General features: G+C 42.6%; 5 protein-coding genes across 5 annotated transcripts; 1 reads left to right on the top strand and 4 right to left on the bottom strand.

The window, feature by feature from the left end:
• Positions 1-671: 671 nt before the first annotated feature.
• ATC70_007171 (uncharacterized protein) lies at positions 672-2,359 on the bottom strand (the record flags this gene model as incomplete). The annotated part of the gene is made up of 2 exons (XM_064826435.1): positions 672-2,110; positions 2,179-2,359. 2 exons carry the CDS (start codon positions 2,357-2,359, stop codon positions 672-674), a joined length of 1,620 nt encoding a protein of 539 aa, XP_064676533.1.
• A 198-nt stretch (positions 2,360-2,557) lies between these two features.
• ATC70_007170 (uncharacterized protein) lies at positions 2,558-3,824 on the bottom strand (the record flags this gene model as incomplete). The annotated part of the gene is made up of 2 exons (XM_064826434.1): positions 2,558-3,556; positions 3,609-3,824. 2 exons carry the CDS (start codon positions 3,822-3,824, stop codon positions 2,558-2,560), a joined length of 1,215 nt encoding a protein of 404 aa, XP_064676532.1.
• A 1,534-nt stretch (positions 3,825-5,358) lies between these two features.
• ATC70_007169 (uncharacterized protein) lies at positions 5,359-6,642 on the bottom strand (the record flags this gene model as incomplete). The annotated part of the gene is made up of 5 exons (XM_064826433.1): positions 5,359-6,085; positions 6,170-6,239; positions 6,307-6,355; positions 6,416-6,472; positions 6,553-6,642. 5 exons carry the CDS (start codon positions 6,640-6,642, stop codon positions 5,359-5,361), a joined length of 993 nt encoding a protein of 330 aa, XP_064676531.1.
• A 170-nt stretch (positions 6,643-6,812) lies between these two features.
• ATC70_007168 (uncharacterized protein) lies at positions 6,813-8,797 on the bottom strand (the record flags this gene model as incomplete). Its single annotated transcript, XM_064826432.1, has 9 exons — positions 6,813-6,890; positions 6,955-7,045; positions 7,101-7,120; positions 7,182-7,672; positions 7,734-8,135; positions 8,185-8,331; positions 8,385-8,417; positions 8,477-8,639; positions 8,693-8,797. 9 exons carry the CDS (start codon positions 8,795-8,797, stop codon positions 6,813-6,815), a joined length of 1,530 nt encoding a protein of 509 aa, XP_064676530.1.
• Positions 8,798-9,848: 1,051 nt separating this feature from the next.
• ATC70_007167 (uncharacterized protein) lies at positions 9,849-11,724 on the top strand (the record flags this gene model as incomplete). The annotated part of the gene is made up of 4 exons (XM_064826431.1): positions 9,849-9,867; positions 9,925-10,256; positions 10,334-10,828; positions 11,239-11,724. 4 exons carry the CDS (start codon positions 9,849-9,851, stop codon positions 11,722-11,724), a joined length of 1,332 nt encoding a protein of 443 aa, XP_064676529.1.
• Positions 11,725-12,045: the final 321 nt, after the last annotated feature.

Genomic DNA, 12,045 nt, shown 5'->3' with positions numbered 1-12,045 from the left:
TTGATTTATTGCGTTTAAAACCGCTGCAGGCAAATGAAATAGTACCAAACAACTGCTCCCATCTTGCACTCACTTTCTGCCACGTTTGCTCGATTCTTTTTTGGGGCCAAAGAAAAAATATTGCTAAAAAAAAACTATGAAGGGTACCTCATGAAAATCATTAAAAACAAAGCGACCGCCTTTTTTTATCCCAAAAATGAAGACTTTCACTATGGAATACGAGTGTTTATGCTTCGGGTGGCTCTCTACATTCACTTCGCTTCGGTGAGAGCCAAACTGCACAGCGGCAGCTCGTGCTACCGATTGCCGTTACGTATCTTATCAAAATACTGCTACTTTCATTTTGACCCTCCACTTACACATGGAAGCCCTTCATATAATCTATGGATCTGATTCTTATGTGATACTCTACACCCATATACATGTAGTTATTTCATATACGGGCAAGTATCATACAGATATTATTCTTTTTTTTTTAGTCAAGAGTGTGCCTAATACAGCAAAATATGAGTGCATTTGAGCTGCGTTTTCTCGTTTTAGATGGTCAGAATAGCACCAAACAATTGCTCTTATCTGGCAGTTACTTGCTGACACTATTGCTCAACTTTTTGGGGACCAAAAAAAACATGGCCAAAAATTGACCAAAAAGCATGAAGTACCCCTCATGATTTTCATTGAAAATCGGTCGGGGAGCGAGGTAGAAGCAGCCGTTTGACATAAATGAGGTGCAAAGCGAGATGCTGATTCTTAATGTCGACCAGGCCGAGACCACCATGTTTGCGCGGAAGGCAGAGAGAATCCCATGCCACAACCGGCCAAAATGAGACAATATATTGACGCACAATGCGCTGGATCTCCTCCAGCCACTTACTGGGTACCACAACCACACGAAGAATATGCCACAGACGAGACAGAAGAAGGGAGTTTGCCACCAAACCTTTGTCACGTATGGAGAGCTGTCGCTTCGTGAGCGAATTGTATTGACGCTGCACCTTCACTGTGATAGTATCCAGGAAATGAGCCAACTGTACATCGGTATGGTACAGAGGGTAGCCGAGATATCTCACAGAGCCAGTTGAAGATTCATCGTGCCATACAACGTTAGATGGGTCCGCCAAGTGTTTCCAATCGTCATGAGGCTTGCCAGTCAGCGACACCAGCACGGTTTTCTCCAAATTGACCTTGGCATTGGACGCTTTGCCATAGAGTGACAAGAGCGACAAAAGCACAGGCCATTCAGCCGGAGACGTCAGAAAGACTTCCAAATCATCAGCATAACTAAGCATTTTGACTCGTGGAGGGCTCGTTGGAGCTCTCAGAAGGACATGATCAGTCTGTGGCTCAATTGGAGCGGAAGCAACCGAAATTTGACGTGCCAAAGTCGAGCGTTTGTCCGTAGACATAGCCACACCACGTAAGTCTGCACAAGCCAAGATGGTTCTGAGGAAAGGCTCAAATGCGAGATTGAACAGTAGGGGCGAGAGCGGATCGCCCTGCCGTAGACCACGTCGTTGTTCAATAGGAGCACCCAGCCATCCATTAATGGATAAAGAGATGCGAGTGTCAAAGAACAGGCCCGAGATACTGTCCACCAAGGATGCAGGAAAACCAAACTGATGAAGCACCATCGTCAGATACGTAGGGTTTACACGATCATAAGCTTTCTCCTGATCCAAAAGCACAGCAACATTGGGATCATTGGGAGCAGCGGCACGGAGGTTGTTCATCAACGTCTGGTTGAGCCAGGCGTTGTCCGAGATCAAACGGTGAGGCATAAAGCCAGTTTGATACGGGGTGATCAGCTGAGAGAGAACACGCTTAAATCTGTTGGCGAGCAATTTGGTGAACAACTTGGCATCGCTATTGATCAATGACAGAGGGCGCCAGTTCTTGAGCAGCTCGGGATCTCCCTTCTTGAAAAGAAGCACCATCCTCGCCTGTTTCCAGGAGTCTGGGAAGATTCCACGCAGTGCGTCAGTCAATACTTGTTGTAGAAGAAGCAGAACAGGAGGGAATTTGTCACACAAATATCGATAGATCTCGAACGGAAGGCCATCTAAACCAGGAGACCTGTTCTTGGGTGTATGGTCAAGCAACCCTAAGACACTGTCTGTAGAGGGTGGTTCGATGAGCCTATCCGCCTCGGCATCTTGTAGCTTGGCAGGAAAGCATGGCGACTGGCTGCCTGTGCTGGCATGTACACATTAGCCACTTGGCAGATGACTTGGTGAGCGTCCTTGACAGAGGCAGTGATACAGCATTCGTCACGAGAGATGACAGTGTCCGTGAGCTCTAGGCCGGGTTTTGGGCAGATGATGGCACAGTGTTTGGAGATGACAAAAGCAGACCGAGGAAACATATAGGAAAAAGTACACACATTATCATCAGTGAGATGCTCTTGTTGACGATAATGCGAAACCTCCTGCAGACATAGAATATCAAGCTGAAGGTTTTTAGAGCGTAAGAAGAAAGTAAAATTCCCTCTGTGTTGATTTAGAGGAACCCTTAAAGATGCTCCGGGCATTAAGGGTACCTATACGCAATGATTTTTGTATCATTAAGCCCTATGGGCGGCATGATACACTGGAGTCTGCGACATGGACGTCGAGCTCATAGAATGACGGCGGAGAGGGAGCACATCAGACTGGAAACCATTGAGAGAGAAAACGCTGGCGACACTTGCCTGAGAATTCACATGCATGTACAAAGACGAAGCTAGTGGAGCATGCTTGGAAGCATCGCTACCATGAGGAGTGCGTTGCAGGGTCTTGGGATCGACTTCCATTGCGGACGACTCGGCATTACTGATCTGGCTGCCATGAGAAGTGGCTGACTGGCTGGCTGTAGTTTGGCGTTGCAGTTGTTGCGCTACATGATCATGGATGGTGTGGGTGGCTCCACAGCGCTTCTCGCGTACTCCATCATTGGCCTTCTTACTCGACTCGTACTCCTCGAGGGCATCCTCAAACGTGGTTTCCTCCTCGCGACAGAACCTGGCGGTGTGACCCAGCTTACGACACTTGAAGCATTGGCGTTTGGCCAGGACAGGGCAGGCATCACGGATGTGGCCACTCTGGCGGCAGAAATGGCACACGGGTGGTGCACCGCGGTAGGTGGCAGGCACATAGACGTCCCAAGCTGACAGATACATCATTCTGCTTAATGGTTGAATGTCATATTCCTTGCCCTCTGCATTCCTGTAGTTGACAGCAGTGTCGATCAAAAAGCTGATATGACCCTCAAAGAAACCATCGATGGTGTATTTCTTGATCTGGTACACTTTACCATAGAACTTGAGGGACTTCTGCAGATCCTCCACGAAAGTCTCCATATCTGTCATGCGGACAATTGTCATTTGAACATGAGTGAGTCTCCCTTCATTGTTGTCCTTGGCGGCAGTAGCCTTGAATACAATGTTCTGATAAGTGATGCCCTGCCTGATGGCTAGCTTGGCATCCTCGAGGCGATCAAACTTTGCTTCCAATAAGAGATCTCCATTTGCCTTCTGGTGGTACAGACTCAAAGGGCGAAATTGGACTAGGGGGGATATTTGCTCCTTGATAAGGCGATAGGCTGCAGTACGATGATCAAATGTTTTGTTTGGGAACGCAAACAAAAACAGATCCAGGTGTCAAGGCCTGTTGGAGGATGACGGCCGCCTTGCGAGTAAGAACCTCGGCTTTCAAATCGTCATGTTCGTAGAGAACTTCAGGGACCAGTTTGAATTTGTCATCTTTGGCTCGTTGTGGTTGAGCATTGATGACCTTCTTGGAGTGGCCTCGAGAGAGAATCTGGAACCAAGAAAGGTCTGCGGTGGTAGCCATGAGTGGTGGTAGTGGAACGGTAGTGGTAGGAATGTGTTTGATGTGATTTAAGCAGTGGCGTAATTTTCACCTTAGGGGTAGTGATGGTTACGCGAAAGAGCCCTGTATTACATCAAAATGTTTCTATCGATCTTTGTGGGACTTTGATATGTAAAATTTCGACTTTTTGACCAGAAACCTCTTTTCATATTTTTATGAATTGCTCAATAGATTTATTTAAAACATTTACTTTACTTGGCACCATTAGATGCTCCTTGAAAAGCATCCCAAGAAAGCTTAGAGAAGCAACGGTTGATCATTATATTTTTATAGTCGAATCTGCTAAAATAGTTCAATCAAGTCGAAAATAAAACGGGATCTGACCAATCTTGAACAAAAAAAAAAAAAAAAAGCTGAGTTCGAATCGATTTTGACGGTAGCGGGCGGCGCTGCTGCTGGCTGATCAACAAGATGCTTTTCTGGTGATGGTAATAATGATTGGGATGCTGATTAAATGATGAGGATCATGAAATTGATTGCTTGGCCCGAATACCCCCCCTTTTTTTGCTTTTGATGGGCATGTTCATATCTGACAAAGCCAGCAGCCAGCTTGGCTCACCACTAAATACACGATGTTTCTTCCAATCCAAATGTTTCCTACCGTGAGTTCTTACAGGGATTGCGAAACGCTCAATACATTATCCAAATGAATATTCCAGTGATTCCAGCTACGTCCGGATACTTGAGGCTTTCAAACTGATGCGTATTTTGGTAACAGAATACTGACATGATGTTAGCGAGGGGTGAGTGGAGAGGGGGAACAATTGCAGTTGATTTCAGATATTGCCTTTGATCATATGTAAGTAATTTATTGGTTTGTAGGCAAACGTTGCTTGCGTAAATTGTGATGGCTTTCAATTGAGCTCCACATTGACATATTGCTCGTAGCGTGTGCGACTAGATAGGTATCACGTCGACTTGATATATTGCAAGATGGGGACATGCACTTGCTATTTCAGCCAGTCCAGACTTGCACAAGGATTCATAAATACTCATAGAATGTGTATTGGTCCAAATTTCGATACTTGATAGCCATATATGCCATCCACAATTCCTAAATGCCACTTGCAATTCCTTCACAGTATCTAGTCCTTTAATGTCAATTTTAGCACATCTCCCAGTCTGCTCATATTGGTGTAATTGTTTTAAATCGTCGTGCCATTAGAGTGCATGTCAACTAAAGTTGCTCTAAGCAGAGGAGCGAAACAAAAATGCAACAACAGGTATTGTAAGCCAAAGCGGCTGTGGGGTTTGTCAAATTGCAAAGGCCATTTTATCTTAAAATGTCCAAATAAAAAGAGCTGGCGTGCCATGCATATAGCGAGACGCTATACTTTAGTGATATCAGAGAGATAACCATCAATCTATCTACTACGCAATAACAACATACAGCGGCTCTTTGGTATGTCAATGCATATTTGTAAGCTAGTGTGATTTATTTAAAGAGACATTATGATGATTGAATGTTGATTTACAGAGAGATAGATAGAAGCGATTAGTTGCGGTATCTGGGGTTTTCATCATCAGGAGCACCATAGCCAGTAGGCTTTGAATGGCCATAACCAGAGCTGGTTTGTTGGTCATAGCCAGAGGAGGTGTTGGACTGACCGTAACCTGACTGACCGTAACCTGACTGACCGTAACCTGACTGGCCATAACCTGACTGAGCAGATTGACCATAGCCTGATGAGGTATTTGATTGACCATAGTCAGAAGAGGTGTTACCGTAACCAGAAGATGTGCTGGATTGACCGTAACCAGACTGACCAGACTGACCGTAACCAGACTGACCAGACTGACCGTAACCTGACTGACCAGACTGAACGTAGCCAGACTGACCGTAGCCAGACTGACCAGACTGACCATAGCCAGATTGAGCAGATTGGCCATAGCCTGATGAGGTATTTGATTGACCATAGTCAGAAGAGGTGTTACCGTAACCAGATGAAGCAGTGTTACCATAACTTGAGCTCTTGTCTTGTTGACCATATCCGGAAGAGACTGAGGAAGACGTGTTACCATAGGTAGGAACAGCAGATTGACCAGAAGAGCCATCGGTCTGAATGGTCCATTGTTGATTAGCATTGTCAGTATCCTTGCGGTTATACAAGATGACCTTGGCACCGTCCTTGTTGGAACCGCCTCTGATATCCAAGACGAGACGAGGATCAGCCAAGCAGTACACATAACCATCACGGAATCCCCATCTTTGATTGTGGGCCCTGAATGAAGGAACAGTGTAAGCCAATGTTTCACACACACACACACACACACACACACACATTTGCTTACTAGTATTCACTTACATGGTAGTTTTGCGTTCGTATTGAACAATAGCGCTGTCAGATTGAAGTTCGCCACCACGAATATCGATGACTATAGTGCCATCATGACGCAGTTAGTATTCAAAAGTAGTGTGACCCAATGATGTATTCCATTTTACCTAATCCGGATTTTTTGTTGACCAAAAAGCCATTGTCAGCTTTCCAGAGCTACAGCGCAACAAAATTGTTTAGAAACAAGACTGGTTCCCGGCATGAAATCCAACTTACTTGGTTATCCTTGTCCTCGCCAGTCTTTTGGGGCCAAATGATGATGTTGGAGTCAGACTAAATGGTGGATAATGACTTAGTTTACATGTATGCACACACACACACAGACAACGCGCGCCCTCCAGATAGATACTTACGGTGGTCTCGCCCATATAGACATCAATACAGGAGCCATTCTCCTTTGATTTGATATAAAAGTATTGTCCTTGAGGGAATCCGCTAGTCATTATGATATAATAATTTGGTTACAAATATGAAGAAAAAAAAAAAAAAAAAAAGGAAGGGCAGAAATGAAATTATGCATGCCTATTTATACTACAACATTATCACAGTAAATATCGGCTGTTCAACTTTATTGGAGAACACACACATCATATCCTTTTGGTTGCCATCATATTTACATGCAGTTTTCCATTAGACTATTTGTTTCGGTTTCATCCAAGCATAGCAGTTTAGCAAGAATCGGTACCATTGTCTATTTATACAGTGGAAAATGGCATTAGCCATGCTGTCAATCTGCAGACATTGGGCATGCTTACCTGCTTGTTTTCAGACATGAGGAACTTGACAAGCACGTTCTTCAGGTACTCTACATTCATATCTTGGCGTTTCTCAAAGGCATCCATTTTTCTACATGTGAAAACCGTTGAATAATGAGTGTCTCATTCGGATCACATAGACTTACCTCAATTCATCTTTGAGCACCTAGATAAAAATGCAACGTCAAGATTAGGACATGATTTGCATAATCCACCGCTCAGCTTACCTTTTCTTGCGTTTGGAGTGCAGTGATCTTATCTTGGCTCTCATGCAACATTTCGCTTAGTCTTTGAACCTGTTTTTCCAATCCAATCCGTTCATCCGGTATTTGACGTGACACAAGAGGCGAAAGTAAAGAGCTCATGGAGGCATACACATCCGATACTACCGGCTGTGGTGGTGCTTGCTGTTGTGCTGCGAGGGGTGGCGTTGTTGCCGATGGTGGTTGTTGCTGGGGCTTTTGTTGAGGAGGCAATTCGGCTACTTCATCAGTTGGAGGTGGAGAGGTGGGCGTGGATATGATGAGCTTTTCAATTTCGTTATCCTTCATCAGGATTTGCTGATAGAGTGAATCGTTCGATTCCTGCAATTCTTGCAAACGCAATTTCAATGGCTCTAAGCTATTTGCAGAGAGCTTTATTTGCTCATCGTATTTGGTCTGCAATACCGTCAATTGTTGGGATGTTTGATGGAATTGTTTAGTCATGGCTTGTAGTTCTATATCAAGTTGATTAGACATTTATAGTCAATTTGTTTCGTGTATGTGCTTGTGATTTACTTGTTTCTAGAGCCCTCTTCTCGGCTGAAAAGCTTGTGTCCTTTTTGGAAAGGACATGCTGGATTGATTCCAATTCATTGATTCGATCAATCGCCTTTCTGAGGTCATGTTCCAGCAGTAACTGCTGCTCTGCCTTTTCATGCTGTTCATTCTCGTATTTGTTCTTTTGATTTTGCAGTTGCTCAACAAGGTCTTGCAGTTGATTCACTCGACTGGCATCGCTCTGTTTTTCCTTGTTTTTTTCCAACAAAATATGAGCTCTCTTCTTGTATTGTTCGTAATTGCTCTTGGTTTGCTCGAGTTGAACAGAAATCTGTCGGTTTCTAGCTTCCAGTTGCTTGATTTCAGTTCCATAAAATGTCTTTGTGCTTGTGAGTTCAGTATTCAACTTGTCGATGGTGACTAGAGTACGGTATCAGAGCCTGTTGATCAGCATCCAACCAAGACTTACATCGTTGTGATTCGCAAGTTGATTTGTAGGATTGTTCTCTTTGCTGGCACTCTTCTAATTCCAACTTTAATTTGCCAATTTCAACATCTTTGGAAGCAATGCTTGCTCGATAATTGTCAATGTTCTTGGATGCTTGTCCAAAGATCTCTATGATAGCGTATTTAGCCTTGATCCTTTGTATATAGATTGTCTGTGTCTACCTCGCATTCTTTTCAGCTTGTCCTCATATTCGTCTAACAAGCAAAAGTTCGATTTTAGAGTTCATTCAATCTGTAATTTCATTCAACTTTACTTGTTTTGGTAGCGAATGTCTCTTGCAGCTTCGAAAGTTCTGCTGTCTGGTGCTTCAACTGGTATTTTAGATCTTTTACTTGTTCCTGTAGCTGAAAGTTGACTTTGTCTGATTCTCGCATCATCATGTTGGGCGAACTTGAACCAGCAGAGCCATTTGGTTTCTATTCTTATTACGTGAGTAACAGCAACCACTGCAGCAAACGATGTAACTGACCTTGAGCCGAGATTTTATCAATTCAAGTTCTCTTTCTAGTCGCTCCACCTGCTTCTCAGCTCTCACGGCTCTAGCTCTATCTGCTGTATTGTCGTTTTCAGCCATGATTTATCTCCCCAATCAAAAGATGTAGACATTAAAGTGCCTTCGGTGCCAATGGACGCTTTTTAAGATTAGCTCGCGCTTTTCTCAGGATCCAATTCGCGCAATTCACTGGCCCAATTTGCGCTTTTGACCAATCCCAAATGGTGTACTCATTCAACTTTCTTTTGCATAGGATAATGCCATTCAAGATGTGCAAATAAAATTTATTAGACGGGATCCATTGGAAGTACCATACCGTATATTGCCTCCACTAAAACCTCCTCTCTCTAAAAATAATAAACGCAATTTCCTTTTCATTTATTTCTTAGCAACATAAATCAAACATAATACATGATCAAATCAAAGAGATTTACAACTTTATGTATGATGATTTTATTACTAAATCACATAAGAGATACTTTAAGACAGCTGTTCATGATATGCTGTCCCAAATTGTAGTGATACCTTCTCTTACTAATCCTTTGAGACTTTTTATTCACATAATCAGTTTCACCAAACTCCAAAGCAACAACGAACGCAATAATCATTGCAAAGACTCAAAAGACAAGCATCACTAAGGACCCATCCAGATAAACTGAAGGCGGTGCCTCCTACAGAGCAACATGGCAGGTGTGAGAGAATTCCTTCAGTATTGCATCGGATAATTTGCTATTATGATTTGCGTTTTCATCAGACCTATACAAAAAGAATAAATAATTTGGTTGGAAAAGAGACAGCCTATGAACTTACAGTGATCATTCTTGTCAATCTCTAAAGGCAATGAGAAACGCAAGAATTACTAGCCAACGTATTGAAAAGCAAATAATTACTGAGGACCCATCCAGAAACTGGACAGTACCAAACCCATAGCAGCAAGGCACATGTGAATGGACTCCTTCATCATTGCATTGGAATGAAAGAGAGTATCTGTTAATCGTCTGGAAAGAAAATAATTTATTGTCAGATAAAAGAAATCAATGATGTCACTATTTTCGATTCATGCGACTGAGGTATAAAAAAAGTGTACCTTTACTAAAATACGCGATCTCCTCCTTATTCATCTCGCCCTGCAATGTCGGATTTAACCCAAGGTAAGCATGCTGCGTGTTGGTGGAAGCGACGAGTCTAACCACGGGTGTTTTTCGTAGCGTTAGAAGATTACATCAGACTTAAAAAGGCCAGATCAACTATACAAGGCTTTATCGATAGTGATGAAAACCACATAGAGGTGTTAATGATTTGGTTCGAGACATTTGTGGAATATGGCGATGCATTGAAATTTTTTATTTCAAAGTTCAAGCAAGTATACAAAGATAACATAAAAAAACCATACAAAAGCAAAGCCAAAGTTGATATGAAGAGAATTTTTCAACAATCAAAGTCTCAAGCGAATGCAATGGTGAATGGAAACAAAGTACTGGACGAAGCTACGAACGCTGCCTCAGAGAGGTTAATCTTGAGACTGAAACAACCACCAAAAGTATAGTATTAAAAAACTAGTTTGTTTAAAAAATGATATCGATAGATGTGCTGATAAAATGAAAATATCTGGTATAGATTGTGCCTGGTGCGTCTCCCTCTTCATCCTCATCTACTGTTGGTGCTTCTTCATTCACTGCTGGCGCTTCCTCGATTGAAGGAAAATTGGATTCATATATTAAATCATGTAAAGACAAATCAAGAAAGCACGGATTCAATTTGCAAACCGAAGTTCACCAAGTGTTAGCAAGTAACAACATAATATTACTCAAGAAAGGACAGGTGTGTCCAGAACTTGCCAAGCATGTCGATACTGAGTACCTCCTGAATAATATCAGAACTAAAGCAATCATCAAAGATGTCACAGCTGACAACATGATGTACGTGTCACTATCCATGTTACTTCGAGATGTCAACAGCACAACCGACCGAAGAAAGTTGAAGATAGAAATGAACCGACTATTTGAAGTTGCCTCCAAAGAGGATGGAAATATCATCGAAATATTTGCCAATTTGGTTACCAAACTGCCCAACTTCGAACGACTTTCTCCTGTAGGAGAAATGGAGTTGATAGTAAATTTCTTGGACCCAATTCTTTCTCCAATATTTCATTGCCCTGACAACAACAAACATCTCATTTGGTTAAATCGTAAAGATGATAACATAGTGAGATCCCGTCCAGATGCAGCCACAGTCGCGATCCCACAGAAAGCAGAAACTATTACTTTGGGATATGTATTTTTTTTATTTAAAGTCCTTAAAATGTCATGCTGAGGGAAAGAAAAGACTGTTGGTGGACCCAATGTCTGCAATGAAGGGGAATAAGATATTTTGAACCAAGTTGGGAAAGAAATCTACTACTAATAAGGTGCGAAACCTAGAGCCAATGCAATCTTGCGGAAATCGTCAATGGATAAGAATACAAAACACCAAACGAGGACATCAGTACTAGGTCAAAAAATCAAACAACTTGCGTTTACCAGGATTTGAACCGGGATCCTCCCGTTGGCATACGGGAGTTTTACCACTTCGCCCTACCACCAGGGGCATTGGGATATGTAGAAGTGAAGCCGCCAGACTTTGAATCCAATCCCGAATTAGCATTTATGGACTTGATTCGTTTGGGTATATTTTCTCGCCGTCTTATGCTACGAAAAAACAATCAAAAGGTGATTGTGATTCAGTGTATAGGTTACCACATGGTGTTCTACTTAGTATCAGAGTTTTCAGAAGGAATCGCGCAAATGGCTGAGATATTATCAATTGATGTACCTAAAGAAATTGGTCAAATGGGGCACCTTCTGCAAAAGGTAGACGACCTTAAAAGATTATTCCAATTGTATGAGCATCAAATGGAGACTCGCTACAAAAACTCAAGAGCACTGGAGGAAGAAAACCCTGCTTCACCAATTGATGCAATCAACCCGAAACGTCGCAAACAGAGAATCCCCTCGTTCTCTTTGGTATGATGTTTCTCGCCCCACCCCCTTCTCCCCTTCATATTTTTTTCTCTTGTAGCCCAATACCATGCATTAACCTATGAAAAAAACCACAACCGAGTCATTCATTTTCATATATAGTTTTATTGAGTTTTATTGCATATTGTCACAGTACGACTTCTGAATTTTCAGGCTTTAGTAAAAAGAAAATAATCCATAGCAAATGTATTTTTCCGTTGGGGAAGGTGTAGTCTTCAATGGACTCGTGGTTCATTTGGATAGAATAACCAGCCGCAAGAGGATCAGTGCATCTGCCATTGCGTGACAACAGGGTCCAAAAAGTCCTCATGC

This window comes from Mucor velutinosus, assembly GCF_035048745.1.
Source record: "Mucor velutinosus strain NIH1002 chromosome Unknown tig00001549, whole genome shotgun sequence".
Taxonomy (NCBI): domain Eukaryota; kingdom Fungi; phylum Mucoromycota; class Mucoromycetes; order Mucorales; family Mucoraceae; genus Mucor; species Mucor velutinosus.
Note: the sequence above shows the minus strand (reverse complement) of the source record. Positions and strands in the feature narration are given on the sequence as shown.